At 25.2% G+C, this 17,708-nt stretch overlaps 1 protein-coding gene across 1 annotated transcript in view; it reads right to left on the bottom strand.

The window, feature by feature from the left end:
• Positions 1 to 1,901: 1,901 nt before the first annotated feature.
• LOC117182620 (filamin-A) overlaps positions 1,902 to 17,708 on the bottom strand; it is a 240,572-nt gene continuing 224,765 nt past the window's right edge. The window contains exons 34-41 of the mRNA XM_033375719.1: positions 17,031 to 17,179; positions 14,375 to 14,561; positions 14,013 to 14,275; positions 13,758 to 13,929; positions 11,985 to 12,203; positions 8,755 to 8,951; positions 5,841 to 6,143; positions 1,902 to 2,061 (exon numbers count right to left, since the gene is read on the bottom strand). Coding sequence (XP_033231610.1) covers positions 1,993 to 2,061; positions 5,841 to 6,143; positions 8,755 to 8,951; positions 11,985 to 12,203; positions 13,758 to 13,929; positions 14,013 to 14,275; positions 14,375 to 14,561; positions 17,031 to 17,179 — 1,559 coding nt within the window. The 3' untranslated portion in view covers positions 1,902 to 1,992. The remainder of the gene's footprint in view (positions 2,062 to 5,840; positions 6,144 to 8,754; positions 8,952 to 11,984; positions 12,204 to 13,757; positions 13,930 to 14,012; positions 14,276 to 14,374; positions 14,562 to 17,030; positions 17,180 to 17,708) is intronic.

Here is a 17,708-nt window from a genome sequence, read left to right as displayed (position 1 = left end):
TCTCGAAACATCTAAATATTGTTTTACATTTTTTTCAATTTCTAAATTATTTGGTAAATTTGTTCAGAACTTCTAAACATCCTTTAAAATGATTTGAATTCTTCCTAAAAAATTTCCTATTATTGTTTTCAAATCCTGCAAAATATATTTCTGAAAATTAATTTTTCAAAATAAAAAGTATTTTTAAATTTTCCTATGAATCTTGAGAAAATATTTTTTTTTACTTTTACAATTATTAAAAAGCTTCTAAATTTTTTGGTTGAAATCTACAAAAATCTATATTTTGTTTTAAATTAGGTCGAGGACTGAACTTTCAGTACGAATCGCTGGATTTTTTCGGTATACGTAGACACTTCATTTAAGTTATTTGAAGTCATTTAAAATTTTAAATCTTTTTAGACATTCTAAATATCTCTTTAATTTATTTGAATTTTTCTAGGAATAATAAGTGTTCAATATTTATTATACATCAAAATACAACAATTTTACTTGTAAATGAAATTTTTTCTAATACCACAATCAAAATTGTAACGTTCAAAGTTTAGTTTTTTTTCTTTTCTTTTTTTTTTTTTTAGTTTCGAATATTTGAATTATAATAACTGATTTTATATGATCAGTCAAATATTCTTAAATATTAAGCAATTTTTGTTTTCCTAATTTCAAAATAAAAAAATTTCAGACTACAAGAATATTTCAAATTTATAAAAGCCTTCAATTATGAATATATTATTTCGAAGTTATTTTTGAAATGGAAATAGTTTGTAAAGTTTTAATATGGCGTTTATATTTGTTTAACTTCTAACCCTGCAAATTGAAACAGTTTAATTTTTAGCGTTATAATCTGAAAATTCCTCAAATTTAAACAGATTCCGAATCGTCTTGTAAAATCAATTACTATTCACTTGATAATCCTTAATGTACAGTTCAATTTTGAAAAAGTATTAAAACTTATTTTCAAATTTAAGAAACTAAAATGTTTTTTTTTAATCAAAAAATTTAGATTTCAAACGCTTCTACTTTTAAATTTTTCAAGTCTTTAAAACTGCATTTTAAAATTCTTTAAATGAAAAATTTACGCTTAAAAATTAAAATCTAAAACGGAAAGTTGTAAAGTGAAAGATTTTTGAATTACGTATTGTAAAATTACGCAATTGCTCAAATCAAACTTGGAAAGATTTTTTTCTAAACATTTGTAAAATTGTCGGTCAAAAAATAAATTCTTTGTCATTTCCCGGTTTTTCCGGTATCATTAAATTTCCGGTTCAGAGGCCATCCTGAATTATACTAGGCTGAAGTATTTTTAAACACTCTTCTAGAAATATTGCGAAAAATGTCAAAGCAAACAAAATTTTCTTGAGTTTATATTCTATCAAATATAATCGACGTTTTGACCAAACTGAGCTAGTTTTTAGTTTGATTCTGCGAAGATCAGATAATTGTTGAAAAGTTTGTAAAAGTATAAAAAGTTTTTGAATTTTTACAAATTATTTCTCATCAGCACAATTTTGATATCTTACAGACTCGTCATAACTTTTTATCTTGAAATTGTTGATAAGTTTTGGTTTAGAAGGTTTATGTTTATTATCTTTTGTACTTTTTTTGAAACTAATAATTATATGCGAAATTGAGTTACATATATCGCAAAAGATAACCAAAATAACAATCCGGGAAATCCAGAATTTGAACACGAAATTTTACTAAAAATCCTACACAAATAAAATCATGCATTAATAATTTATATGAACAATTTTAAAAAGTAACTTATTTAATTATTCAACCTTTTTAATTATAATCAGGGACAAAAGTTAGAAATAAAGGAATGAACTGGAAATGAGAGGGATAATCTATATCTTATATCTTGGTGATAATACAAAACAAAAACTTGTGATAAATATTTTATTCGAAACGCTTATATAAGTTATAATAATATATATAAAATAAAATATTCTATTATTAGTTCTTATAAAGTAATAACATTTTTATGCTTGGTTCCTATAATATTGCTTGAGAACCACGCCACGATGTCAAAGTATGATGGCTCGTTGAGTAAGTGTCTCCACCCTGAAATAATCCAAAAAAAGGTATTATTTTCCGATAGCTGAAATTTATACTTAGTCGGAAAAAAAGTTCCAAATAACTTGCAGAAGTCAATTCTTGACCAATTTTGATTTCTTCTTTTAGAAACATTCTTCATTCAATTTTAAAGAGAATTAGCGTCTTCACCGGCAGAATATGCGCATGTGTAGTTTTTTAATTTAAAGTGAAAAACCATTTTTAACAAATAAAAATGTTGTACGTTTATTTTCTTATTTGTTTTTGAGGTTATATAAATATAATTTTCGTAAGACTCTGGAACAAATTTTAAAATATTTTGAAAGATTTCAGAAATCTCAATTTAAAATTTCAAGAAAAAAATTATTTTTAAACCAAATAGTTGAATTTTCAATGAAAATAATAAACCAAAAAAATATATTTTTAAACAAGTAGTGCAACGTTCAACTAGAGTTCTGGCATTTTTTCATTAACTTTTCGATTGAAAATTCAACTCTTTTTTTTTAAAGTTTGCCTTTTTTATTTTAAAGTTTACCTGCTTTAGCAGAAATTATTTTTTTTTATAAAAAAATTCTACAGCTTAGTTAGAAATTATGCTATTATACTAGTTTCTTGAAAACTTAACTATTTCGTAGAAAATTTATTTTTTGTTTAAAATTTATATTAAACATATTTGGTAGAGAATGTAACTATTTTGTTAAAAAGTCATCCTTTTTGGTTGAAAAAATTCGCCTTTTTGAATTGAAAATTCAATTTTTTTGCGTAGAAACTTCTTTTTTTTTGTTTGTTATAAAACTCAATTTTTTATGTTACTGAGTTAACTGGAATGTTTTTTGGACGTAAACTCACTTTTTTTAAATAAAAAATTCTTCTGCTTTAAGATAAATTTCATATTTTTTGATAAAAATGCAACTATTTGCTAGAGAATTCAAAAATTTTGTTAAAAATTCACCCTTTTTGGTTGAAAACATTCGTGTTTTTGGATTGAAAATTCAATTTTTTGCGTAGAAACTTCTTTTTTTTTTGTTACAAAAACTCAATTTTTATGTTACTGAATTAACTGCAATGTTTTTTGGACGAAGGCTCAACTTTTTTTGTAATAAAAAATTCTTCTGCTTTAAGATAAATTTCATATTTTTTGATAAAAATGCAACTATTTGCTAGAGAATTCAACAATTTTGTTCAAAAGTCATTCTTTTCGGTTAGAAATTCGTCTTTTTAGATTGAAAATTAAATTTTTTTTATAGAAAATTATTTCTTGTTAAAAAATGCATAGTTTGATCGTGAAAACTCAACTAAAATCTGTTTCAACAGAAAATTTATCTTTTTGATTTAAAACTTCATCTGTTATAGAAGAAATTTCATTTTTTTTTTAAATGAAAATGCAACTTTTTGGTAAAAAAATCGTTCTTCTTTGCTTGATAATTCAACTAATTTTTTTAAAACACTTGGTTGAATCGCTTTGTTAAGAAATCACTTTTTTTGTTGCAGATTTAACTTTAATTTGAAAAGTTATCTCGTTGGTTAAAAATTTAATTATCTTGTTATAAATTAATATTTTTGAATTGAAGGCTTATGTCTGGTTAAAAATTTAACTTTTTAGTGGAACATACTTTTTTGTGTTTAGGATTCATTTTTTTAAAAGAAAATGAAACTTTTCCATTTTTTAAGATTGATATTTTTTTGTTCAAAATTCGCGTTGTTTTTTTTTAACCAATTATTTTTTAGTTTGAAATTTCGTTTTTTTGCGTAAAAATGGATAAGTTTCGTGTAAAATTAATTTATTGCTGAAGTTATATTTTTTGTTTGAAAATTGAATTTTTAAAAAGAAAACTTGTCTTTCTGGTTTGAAGATTCAATAATTTAGATAAACTTTTATTTATTTGTTGAGTAAGAAATCTTTATTTGTTGAAAATGCGTATTTTTAGTTTTAAAATTCTTTTCTTCTGTCGTGTCAATGTCATTATTTTTTGATTAAAATATAAACTATGACACTTTTTCGTTGGTAATTTGTCTTTTTAGGTTGAATATTTAACTATTATGTTAAAAATTCAATTATTTTGTTGAAATTTCCAGTATTTTGTTAAATATTTCTTTTAAAGTAGAAAAAACTATATTCGACCGCTGATATAACCTGAACTATAAAAATATTGTGAAAAATCATAAACTCTTTTAAATTCTCCTAAAGTCTTTCATATTCTCGGTTATATAACCTGAACTTAAATTCTCGGGAATTTAAGAACTCTACTTTCAATCAAATCGTTACATTATCATCCAGAAAGATGATTTCTCAACGTAAATGTTAGTATTGATATTTCAATAAAAAAATATTTTATCTTAATTAAAAAACAGTCCAATTCATCCGAACAAATACAAATTTTCAACAAAATAGCTTAATCCTTAAGCAAAACAAATTAATTATCAACCAAAGAGATTAATTTTACACTAAAAGTATAAATCTCTATACAATAAAATTTTTTAAGAAAATAGTTTAACTTTGGAAATAAAATGATGAATATTCATCTAAAGATATTAATTTTGAATAAAGTAGTTCAACTTTAACCAAGTAGTTGAATTACAAAAAAAAAAGATGAATTCCGAACGAAAAATGTAATATTTGATATAAACCAAAAACGATTTTAATTTTAAATAATAAAGAATGAAATTTACCCTAAAAGGCGAATTTTCAACTAAATAGTTGAATTCTTAACGAAAACGGATTAATTTTCAATGAAAGAAATAAATAATTTTTACAAAAAGAAATGAATTTTCAAACATGTATTAAACTAATTCCAATTATTCTAAAATTTATAAAATTGCCTTCAAATATTCGTGTGACTTTTGATCGCATTTTTAGAAATCCTTTGAACTGCAGTTTTTGAAATACAAAAAATCCTTTAGAACTTTCCCAAGAATCTTTAAAAAAAATATTCTCGAAATTTTTCAATAATCTTCAAAAGCTTTTTTCTAAATCTTGAAAAATGTACATTTTCTTTTAAGCTTGTTTTCCTGAAATTTGTTTAACGCCTGCAAAATTAAAACGTTTCTTAAAATCTTCTAGTTTCTTTTTCGATATATTTCGATATATTTAGATATCTTAAAAACTTAAAATTAATCTTTCAAAATAAAACCTAAATTTCTAAAATTACCCAAAAATCTTATTGTGGGTACTGATAACTTTTTCTGACCGGTATTGAACATTTATTTCTTATTAAAGAATCATTGGAATTAAAATGTTATCTTTTTTCAATAATGTTAAACGTTCAGAAATAAATTTTAGCATGAAATAAAATTGCTTGTGTTGAAATTTTTGATTTACAAAATTTACAAAAGAAATTACATTTCTTTATAATTCAAACTACATATAATAAATAAATAATTATGAAGTTAAATTTAAATTATAATATATATATTTGAAATTAATTTTTGTTTAATTATTCTGCATTTAAGATTGTGAATTTAAAAATAAAATTGGTCTTTTTAATTTGAAAATTCGACTATTTTGGTAGAAAGTTGATCTTTTTTGGTAGAAAAATCAACTACTTGATTAAAATTTGTACGAGTTTTTTCCGGTATGTTGTAATTAGTTAAGATATCAGAGATATTATTTCAGCCAATTAGCGAGGAAGCTGAAAAATATGTTTTGAGGAAAAGTAAAGAAATAGTGGTATTACCGGAAAATTTTGAATAAATAATGTCTTTAGTGCAATTTTTTAAAGAAATAGTAGGAAAATAGTGTCAAATAGTGCTCAAAAAATAATGTTTATTCATAATTTTAAAGAACAAACCTGTGTGAGTAATAATAGTTCGTCCTGCGTGTCGACGATTTTAACAGGGAATGGCGATCCAGGTACGAGTACACCAGCCCATCTTACTTCCACTCTATAATCGCCAGGTTCCGTGGGATCGAATCGACACAAAATAATTCGATCCTTTTGAGTTTCTCTCTGCATCTCCACCCTGAAAGCTCCTTTCGGTCCTCGAACCCTCACAGTTAGTTGTCCTGCACCTGCACCTCTAGTATCGCAAATAAATCGTGATTGGAATGTTGCTAGGACACCATGTTCTATTCCCGGCCCATAAACACGAACCTGTTTCAATTAAAGAGAAAAAGCAAAATAGGTGATACTGTTATACTTCTGGTTACACTGGATAGGCAAAATCAGTTTTTTTTTAGAATTTACTGATAACTATTATGTCAGTTCTAGAATTGTAGTTTTTTACCAGTAAATATTACGATCTGTAATTTAAAATTACGAAATAGCAAACTTAATAACTTGTTAACTAATTTGTTAATTGATATCACAAATTATGCCATTTTAAACGAGTTAGAATTTTTTTTAATTGATGCAATTTCAATACGAAATTGCACAGTTTTTGGGGATTAAACTTTTTATTATTCAATTTGGAGAATTTTCAGATTTAAAATTATTTTCAGGTATATGTAATTGCAATTTTGAATGTTATTCTTCAAATTTGTGTTTGCAATATTAAACGTTTAATTAAAAAATAATTCAATTGTTCATTTGGAATTCTTGAGTTTAGCTTCCAAGGCTTTTTTTAAATATTTCCAACTTTAAATGTATCTAGTTTGAACATAATTTTTTAATGAATTATAATGTATTCATTTAGTAAGTTTGAAATTTGTTCAATTTCTACCGATTCATAACTTATATTTTTCCATTTTCAACGACGTACAATTTGCATTACTCCATTTTGTATGATTTGAATTTTTTCAAATTTCGAAGTCTAAAATTAAAAAATCTTCAATTGTTAGTTATAAGGTTTAATTTGCAATTTAAAATCATTATTTCTAACATTATTCAGTAAATTTATTCATTTTTAAAGTTTTGTTGTGATATTTTTTTTGTTTAGATTAACTTAAATTTGGAGTTTTCAATTTTGAAGCTGATTTGAAATTTTTCAGTTCGGAGTCCATAGAATTTAAATTATTCTGCATTTAAAATTTAAAGAAAAATTAGAAGGCCCATTATTAAAACTGTTTAAATTTGAAAGCTTCGAAATAAAAATTGTTTAAGTTTGATGGTTTTCATTGAAAAGTGTTGAATTTTAAATATTTCTTTAGAGATTGATTAATTTTAAATACAACACCTTAGAATAATTACATGATATGCTTTCTTCGAATCAATTTAAAAGCGCTGAGTTAAAATCCGTCAAATCTGTAATTTTACAGTGAAACTTTTTATTTTCAATGTATTGTTCTGACTTTTTTTTTAATTTCGAATAAATTTAATTTAAAATTGTCCAAATTTCAAGTCTTGAATTTGGACTTTTTAATTTTGAAGATTATTTGAAAATTTGCACTTCAGAATATAATATAAATATATTATAATACTTTAAAGTTTCTTGAATTAATATTTTTAAAGATTTTCAATGCCCATCATCAAAATTGTTTCAGTTGAAAAGCCTCTAAATAAAAATGGATTAACTTTGATTTATTCCATTAGAAAATTGTACAATTTTAAATATTTCTTTAAAGATTATTTCTGAAGGCCTTTCTTTAGAATGGTTGAAAATTTTTTAAATGTCATACTATAAAATACAGTCTATTTTGAGAGCTTACTCAACCTAGGAGGCTTCGAATTTGAAGTTTTATTTAGAATACTGAACATTTAAATTAAAAATTGTTAATCCTTTTATTTGTGATTTAAAAAATGGGAAATTGACCCGAATTAGATGCTTCAACCTTTTGAATACCTCAAATAAAAATTATTATTAAATCAGAAAAAAAAGTTTAAAGACCCGGAATTTTTCAGACATTTCGATGGCCAACTGATATATATTTATATTCAGTATTGCTAAAAAATCTTGAAAAGCTGGAAAAATCCTGGAATTTTTAAAATGCCTGAAAATCTGTATTACCATTTCTTTTTTAACTTTATTAATTATAATTTACAAACTTTTTTGCTTATTTTACAAATTTAGATTGATATGATAAATAATGATTGCTTTTATTACCAACTTTGTCCCCAGAGAAGAATCTAGGGACTAAATTCTAAAAATACTTGAACAATTTAGTAAATACTATGGATATACCTTAAAAATGAACCCAAGAACTTCATTTTTTTCCCCAAATTTTTCGAAAAAATCGAAAATTTGCGTTTTTTCAATATCTTTTTATAAGACTGACATTTTTCTTTTAACTTGGGCTTATTAGACGCAGAATGTTATCATCTTTCGCGCTACTTTGAGGAAAAAATGTTCATGTAAATATTATAAAATTTAATGGTCTTTAACAAAGTTCAAAAAACAATCCTGTAGATCATTTCCTTTGGTAATGTACAAGAATTTTTCTGGAAGTGTTTTTCTGGAAACTAATTTGACTTATAAATTTTGCATCGAATTTTTTAAAAAATTATTCTGGAAATTTTTCAAAAGTTTACTTGGAAAATTCTGAAATATCTTAGCATGTTGAAATGTGATTTCTTTAATAACCATCATATTATCTCTAGGTGATAAGCCCTGTTACGCCCTTAAATTTGCCGAATTCATATTTAAATTTGAGTGCAACATTTAACGTTTTTTATTTATATATAATTTTTTATTATTAATAATATCATATTACTGTATCAAACGTTTAATTTGGAATTCATCTAGATGTCGGATTACAAGGCTTGACTTTAATATTTTAAGAGAGACATAATATTATTATCAATGATAAAATTATTAATTAAATCTTACTTTAGAGGCATCAGGTGCTCCAGAAACTCTTAAAGTGAACGGTGAACCAGTTACATGTTCGCCGGCGTATTTAATGGTCAGTGAGTGCCTTCCTGCTTCCTGAGGCTTGACATTCAACGTAAATGTCGCATCCCCATGATCGTAAAGTTCACAATATGCCACTTTATGAGGTCCATCGCAGTGCGCCGTTAACTCACCTAAGTTAAAAATAACCGAGATTAGGAATTTCATTCAGAAAATATAATAGATAATTTTATTTTTAAACAAGTTTTTTTTTGTTCCTAACTAAACAAAAACAAGCGCGTCACAAGCACAATTATTAATTTCCTGTCTTACCCAAATTTTGCATTAAAATATAAAATTATGTTTAATAACAAATTTGTGTACTTCATGAGATTTATTATCTAAAATAGTAGCTTCAACGAAGCATTTTAGTTGGAAGTCCTTAAGAACAGATCCGATTTTGATAATTAAAAAAAAAAAAATTTTTATTATTTAAAATCAGAAACCTTTTGGAGGGAGCAAACAAGTATTTCTATTGTTTAAACAATTGTAATGATATTTAAGTGTAAACATTTTTTTTTATACGATATTCATCAAAAACTTTTTTTAAAAAACGATATTTATATTTTCTATTCATATTGCAGTCATAAAAAGCTCAAAATTAAACCAAAATACAGTAAAAATTTTTCGAATAATTACTTATCATTTTTTTATACAATAGTGCAGTGAGATAAGATTAATATACATAACACAATTATAAATGTCTTTATTTATTTATTTAGTATTTGAACAACTAATGGTAAGGAATCTAATTATCTATATCAGACATTACTGAAAATATAATTCAATTTAAATAAATAAAATTTTATGAAGACTTATTTATCAGTTTTTTTGAAATATTTTATTAAATGTAAATAATTTAGTGCTTTACTCACATATACAAAAAATAGAACATTTAATTTTCATTAATATTCTGCGTATCAGAGATACGATTGATCGTAGACGATTAACCGCAATGGATAATAACAATACCACGCTTGTTTATTATGGGAGTTAAACGAATACATTACCTTTTTCATTACTACGCCACGTGGACATTTTATCTATTTTTACTGTCTCTAACAACTTATTACCTTCTTTTCCCTAAATATCCACAAACAACTCTGAAAATTATCGATTTCCAAAATTACTTTCCCATGGTCTCTTTTCATGATAATATCTCGAAGAGATAAAAATTATTTATGATTAATTATTTCAGAGCTTTAGTAATAATTATAACCCTTGCGAAAAAATATTATAGTGGAATCAAAAGTATTCAGAATTGACCGTCCAAAAACACATAGAAAATATAAATGTGAATAACAATTTTTTGAAATTAAAAAAAAATCAAAATAAATTTTTACAAAACTTTCTTATTCTCAAAACAGAATAATTGTGTACTTAATAATTTAATTTTTAATTGAAAACATGAATTTTCAACTAAGATTAATTTTTTTTTAGAAAAAGGCGAATTAAAAAAATGCATTTTTAAACAGTCTATTGCACTTTCTTTTGAAAAAAATAAATGTTACCAAAAAATGAAATACTATAATTTTCAATCAAAAAAATTAATTTTTTACAAAAAACCGAATGTTTCAAAAAATAGTTAACGTTTTAATGAAATAGATGAATTTTTAAGTAAAGTAATGAATCTTCACCTGAAATAGTTTAATTTTTATTTAAAAAATAAACAATCAAACAAAAGTCAAGGACTTTAAAAAAAATTTTAATTGTCAACCAAACATATCAATTTTGAACTAAAGCCATGCACCAAACAATACATTTTTAACAAAGTACTTCAACTTTTACCCAATAGTGGAATTTTCTACCAAAATGATTAATTTTATATCTTAAAAGATGAATTTTTAACAAAATATAACGCAATAGTGTGTTGAACACGTACACATTTCTTGACCCACGCAGCAAATTTTTACGATGTAAATATATAATTATTGATATACAATTTATTTTAACAACTTTTTTTTATTCTGAAATTACTGGATAAAGAGATTTTCATAAAAAATGGGGCCAAAACTTAATTTTTTTAATAAACATCATAAATATTGTTTAAACCACATAAATAATTGTTTGGACTCTCCAAAAGGTATCTGACTTTAAATAATATAAATTTTTTTTTTTTAATTATTAAAATCAAAGCTGTTGTTGAGGGCTTCCAAATTTTCCCGGTTTTATGTATTCATTGATTATACTAAAATGATAGAAAAAAAAACAAACAATATTATTGATAACTGATGAAAATTGGCATCTCAACTTTAGAATTAATATATAACATTTTTTTACCATAAATAGACAATGAAGCCGTTGCATTTTTCTTTAAAAAATACCAATTTCTGACGAAAAACACTAACAAAATCTACAGTTGTTTAAAATTGTAAGTTTTAGTCTTTAGTGAAAATGATTCAAATATTGTAGATATTCTTTGAAATCTATACCAATTTCTGGTGAAAAATTCAAGCATAACCTACAATTGTTCTAAAATTTTAAATAATTGTATTCTAAATAAAATCTAAAAAATTTAAAATAACGTACATATAATATAACAAAAAATAGTTTAAAATTATAAGTTTTCTTACATGTTCCTTTTGTTGTTGTTAAATAACCGATTGTCGACGATAACATTTTTTGAAAGATAATTATTGTTTACTAAAAATATCGATTTCTGGCGTAAAAACTTCGATAACTGTTTTTTCAATTTTTTTTAAATATCCGATTTCATACGAAAAATCTGGATATAGCCTGAATCTGTTAAAAAATTAAAATCTTGTTTGAACTTTATTGATTTTAGTTTTAAAATACAAATTATTGTACAAAGACACTAACGTATCCTCAGCAGAACCGAAAAACGAAAATTGTTGAGAAATTTGTAATATTTGATGTAATAATTTTTGTTTAAAAAAGTCGGCTTCGAGTAAAAAACGCTAACAAAACCGAAAAATGTAAATTTTGGAAAAACTTTTAATCTTAGAAATTTAATAATTTTCTATAAAAAAAACACCAATATCTGATTTGTAAATTGTGAACATATCCTAAAATTGTTAAAAATTAAGAATCTTAATTATATCTTTTTTTTAAATATAATTTTCAGAATCATTCAAAAATGATTACGAGATTTTCGAGATATATCGTTACATCATGTTTTTTAGATAGGAATTTATAGTTTTCCTTACCAGGTCCAGCCCTCCTCGTGTCGATGAAACTTCTTATTTCCTGTCCGACTATGCCCTGTTTTAGACCCTCTCCAGAACAAACTACACGTGACGCGTCCGCCGCACTCGTAACATTAACTTGCAAAGGGCATCCTTTTAATTGCCTTCCATTCCAAGATACTGTCATTAAAAGCGAATCCGCTGTAAGTGGTACGTAACTCGCTCGGTAGACGCTATCTCCTTTAAATACAAAATTTATTCATTCGAAAAGCCTTCTTAAAACAAATATTTACTGTGGGGAATGAATTATTTTTAATAAAATTAATGCAGGTACCATAATGACTGTAATATGAAACGCTTTAAATCAAGAAAGATGAAATTGCTATGAAAAGAGCTGAATTTTCAGCCAAAAGAAACTAATTTTCAACAAAATACATTATATTTTCAGACAAAACGATGAATCTTTTACCAAAAAATAATTCGATTTTCCACCAAAAAGAATGAGTTTTTAAAAGAAAAATATAATAGTTGACATTTCAAACATAAAATATTTTTATTTTAAATCAAAAACAGTTATATTCAACTAAAAGAATACGACTTTTCAACAAAATAGTTCCTTTTCAACCTAATAGTTGAATTTTCGACCAAAATAGTCGAATTTTTAGGTCAAGACAATAACATTTAAAAAATATTCAACCAGTTGCATTCTTAATCAGTTAATATTAATTTTCTACCAGGAGAAGATACATTTTTAACCAAAAGAAACTAATTTTCAGCCAAAGAGATGAATCTTCTACCAAAGAATAATTAAATTTTCTACCTAAAAAGATAAATTCTCAAAATCGTCATCTTTATTTTTAATGAAGTAGTTGGATTTTCTACCAAAGTAATTACATTTTTAAGACAAAAAGATGATTGTAACCAAATTAATCCTTAACCAAAACAAAATTAATTTTTAGTAAAACAGTTGCATTTTGAATAAAAAATATGAAATTTATACTAAAAGAGATAAATTTTCAACCAAAAGGAAGCAGTTTAAAATGAAAATTAACTTTTCAACCAGAAGTAAACCAACAAAAAATTGAATTTTTAACCAAAAAAGATGAATTTTCAATCCAAAATATAATAGTTGATATTCCAACCTAAAAATATTGTTATTTTAAATCATAAATAGTAACATTGAATCAAAATAGACAAATTTCGACAAATTAGTTCATTTTCAACCAAATAATTGAATTTTCTACCAAAATAGTTGAATTTTCAAGTCCAAAAGATTAATTTTTTACATAATAGTGTAATCCTAAAAAAAAAGACTAATTTTTAATCAAAAACGATGAAATTTCTATCAAAAGAGAAGAATTTTGAACCAAAAGAAACTAATTTCCAACAAAATAATTAAATTTCCAATCAAAGAGATTAGTTAAATTTGCAAGCAAAAAATGAGTTTTTAACCAAATAATTGATTTTTCGAAAAAATAATTAAATTGGTAACCAAAAGGTAACATTTTCAACCAAAAAGAATTAACTTTCAACTAAAAATTAGTCTATTTTCTTATTGGGTTCAATTGATTTAGATCTTTTTTTTTTGTCAAAATAAACAACATTTACAATCATTCTACCTACATGTCGGTGTTTATTCAACACCAAGATTTAAGAATATGTTGTGCAAAATTGATCGTTAGATTTTTGTTGTTTTTAATTTCTAAGAATTGCGTCAAATTAAATTTGAATATTAGACTTCAAGAAGAAATTAAAATTTTGATTTATACTGAAATTAATTTCTTAAATTTTTACCTAAGTGTTGTAAATTGACTGCAACTTCGGTTGTTGGTGAAAAAAGTTGAACTTTAGGTGTTCCGTTTCCGGCTTGAGAACCATCAATCGTAAAACTGACTTCCTCTCCACATTTTGCTGATGTTAAACCTCGACCTCTCAACATTACTCTGCTTGTGTCCTGTAACGGAGGCTGCAAGTTCAAATTTGATTAGAAGAACATATTTCTTGTTCAGAAAATTTTCATATATAAAAAAAAAAGGTTGAAATAAACACCTCTCCATCCTGGACGACTGCGAGCTTTGGAGCTCCTGGGAAGGGAACGCCATTGAATAATATTTCCAAGCGATGTTCTCCACCATTTAATTGGGGCGTTACCAGTTTGAGCCTGTTATTGGAATTCATTTCAAAAGACAAGGGATGGTCCCCGACTTTTCCACTCAGTTCACCAGGACCGGCTTCAGCAGTATCAAAGCTTATTTTGTTCGAAGGTTGAATCTTCAAACGTCCCAGTTCGTCACACAATGCTGACCAACCGCCTAGTTTTGTCAATATTATATTATTTTTTTCTCGTTATTGAATTTTTCCTCTTCTCCTTTATCATCATTATTTTACAAATAATCGTGTAATCTATTTACCTATGACTCGAAGATTTCTTGTATCAATGATCTTTGGATGCCAAGGTGAACCTGGTAATTGCTGTCCAGCACAAACAACCCTAACATCGAAAACTCCCACTTCCGTTGGGGTGTAGGATACGTTCCAAGTCCCAGGATTTGCCCCGGCCTCGATTGTTGCTTTCGATATGCTATCTGGACCGTCAACCTTAAAATATACCAATCGTCTGAGCCAAAATTCGCCAAACGTGGATTTCATTCCAATGATTCCAAAAAAGAGCTGGTAAAAATTTCAGTCAAAATGGTTTCAAATGCCAGAATTTTAATCTTGTAACATTTTAACATATAATACTTAATAAATGAAAAAATTAGATAACAGTTAAAAAATTCACATTTATTTATTTCAGTGAGACAAGATGAATTTTTAATCCAAACGGACGAATTATCAATGAATAGTTGAAATTTCAACCAAAAGATTAACTTTTTAACAAAAATAATTAAATTTTTAGTAAAGAACTTGACATTTTCACCTACAAAGATCAGCTGTCAACCAAATAGTTGAACTTTCAAGCTAAAACGTCTTAGAGCACCGTTGACTTTTAAACCCTAAAAGATGAATGTTCAAGAAAAAGATAAATTCTCAATCAAAAATGTAATAGTTGATATTACAAAAACAAAAACACGATTTAAAAAAAAATCCAATTTTCAACATAGAGAGATGAATGATCAACAGAAAATTGAATAGTTTATATTTTAACTAAAAAAGGTAAAATTTCGACTAAAAATACGAATATTCAACCAAATACATAAATTTTCAGACAAATAGTTTGAATTTTCGACTAAAAAAGATAATTTTCAATTAAAAATGGGACAGTAAAATTTTCAATAATGAAAAATCATTTTTACAAAAAAATATAAGAATTATCAACAAACTAATCAAATTGGCAACTAAAGAAAAGAACTTTAGACTAAAATTATGAATCTACAGTCAAGAAAAAATGAATTTTTAACAGAGTAGTTCAATTTTTAACAAAAAAAAAAATACAAAGTTTTAAACAAAATGACGACTTGTTTTAAAACATTTGAATTTTCAATCCGCAAATATAAAATGCCTACAAAAAAGTCAAATTGTCATCAAAATATTCTAAATTTCAACAAGTGATAAACTTTTAACTAAAATAATGAGTTTCTGCTTTAAAAAAATAATTAATTTTGATCAAAGTAGTTCAAGATTCATCCCAGAAGTTAAGTTATTAAACTAAAAAGACGAATAATTGTGAATTTTTCAATTATTTTAATGTTTAGCGTAGACAAGGGTTAAACTTTATTTGTTAATAAATTCTTTCCTGAAATTTATTTCCTCAGCTGTTACAACTATACCTAGAAATATTACTCAAAAGTAAAAAAATTGCGAATAACTCATTTAATTCCAGGTATGCAACACAACAGAATAATGCTAAATATTATTTTGTTCAACTTTTTACTCAAAAATTCCATTACAAATATTTTGTAGACATGGAGTATTATAATTCTAAAAAAAATGAATTTTTTGAATCCCATATTACGCCATATCCAAAAATGATTTTCCACATAAGGAAAAAAATGCATAATAGTTTAAAAATTTGTATTAAAGTGTTCTTAATCATTTTTCATTATTCAATCATTATTCATCTATAAACTTATTTCGACATGGCAACGTTTTTGCAGAGCAAGAAAAAAATGCATACAAGTTATTGAACTTTCAAGCCAAAAGAAGAATTTTCTGTAAAAAAAAAGTTGAATTTTCTACCTCATATTATGAATTTTTAGCAAAAAATTAAATTTCCGATCAAATAGTGGCATTTTTATCCAAGTACCGTAAAAGTAAATATTTCGACCAAAACATCTTTTTATTTTAAATCAAAAACAATTGAATTCAACCAAAAAAGATGAATTTTTAACAAAATGGTTGAATGAAAACCACAAGACTAATTTTCAAGCAAATAGGTGCATTTTTAAACAACAAAGATAAAATGTCTACCAAAAGAGATGAATTTTTAAGCAAAAGGGATGACTTTTTAACAAAATTGGTAAATTTTAAAATAAATAATATTTTTCACTCAAAATATAATTATCAGAAGGAAGCAACTAGAAAATAAGAAATAAAAATAAAAGGCTCATAAATTGCTAACGAGAATATGATATCCGGATGGTCGCAAAACTTAATTTTCAACATGCCTTAACTTTTCCCTTACCATTTTTTCATTATCTCTGACCATTAATGTTCAAAGACTCTTTATCCTATTTTTATCCTTGTAAAATGTTCAATGTAGAGTCTTTTATAAACAGAATAAAACAGTTTCGAACTAAAATTTAATAATTTCAAATTTATTATGCTTGACAGTTATTTGAAGTCTCTCTTAAAAATGGTGAAATATAAGAAATAGCGGACTATAAAAAATAATATTTTCGGTCATCTCTTACAGGTGTTCTTTAACCAAATTAACCGACTTAGCTAAAATTTGTAGTTCATTTTTTGGCCATGAAATGAAATCCATGGTTAAGAGCAAAATAATTTCGAACACGTATTTAATGACCACCCTACTCTTAATCATTTTAAATATTGCTCAATTAAAAAGACAATAATTTTTTTTTTATTCGTTGAAATAATTTAGGGCAATTTAAATAAAATACCTACCTGTACGGCTGGTGGACTTCGTGTGCCAGTTACAACGAAATGAGCAGGTTTTCCAACGAGACCAGTGAGTAAACCTTCGCCTTTAGCTCGAGCTTGTCCGACCGCTTCTACTGTACAAATTACCGGACTGCCCGGAATGGCACAACCACCTATTTATGCACAGATTTATTTTATTTGTGTTATTAAAAAAATACTCTTCTGAAAATTCAGAGTGACTTTCGAAAATAGTACATAATGCTATTTGGGATTGTATAGAATTATAAATTATACATCTCAAGAGAAAAAATACTTTCTTATTTTTGAGGAAATTAAATGTCAAGTTTTTAAAATCTTCCTATTTATTGAAGTCGTTTTTCAAAAAGGGATCTAAGTAATGCTTCAGTCAAAATGAAACTAAATACGCGGAAAAGGTCTATTACATGTCCTCTACTAAATTCTTGAATAACATGTATTTTGATAGTATGTATTTTTTGTTTTAATTAACGAAAATATATGACGAATGTCGAAAATGGTTTTAAAATGACCGCTATTGTCAGAGTTTAAAATCTAACTTATACTAAAAACTTCGTAAATGCAACTAAATACTGAAAATAATTTTATCCACGTGGGTGGACAAAAATGTATAAAACGGTAAAATATAGTTAATCTAGAAAAAACTCTCCAATAAAGAGAAAGAAG

The sequence above is a fragment of the Belonocnema kinseyi genome, chromosome 2 (genome assembly GCF_010883055.1).
Source record: "Belonocnema kinseyi isolate 2016_QV_RU_SX_M_011 chromosome 2, B_treatae_v1, whole genome shotgun sequence".
Taxonomy (NCBI): domain Eukaryota; kingdom Metazoa; phylum Arthropoda; class Insecta; order Hymenoptera; family Cynipidae; genus Belonocnema; species Belonocnema kinseyi.
Note: the sequence above shows the minus strand (reverse complement) of the source record. Positions and strands in the feature narration are given on the sequence as shown.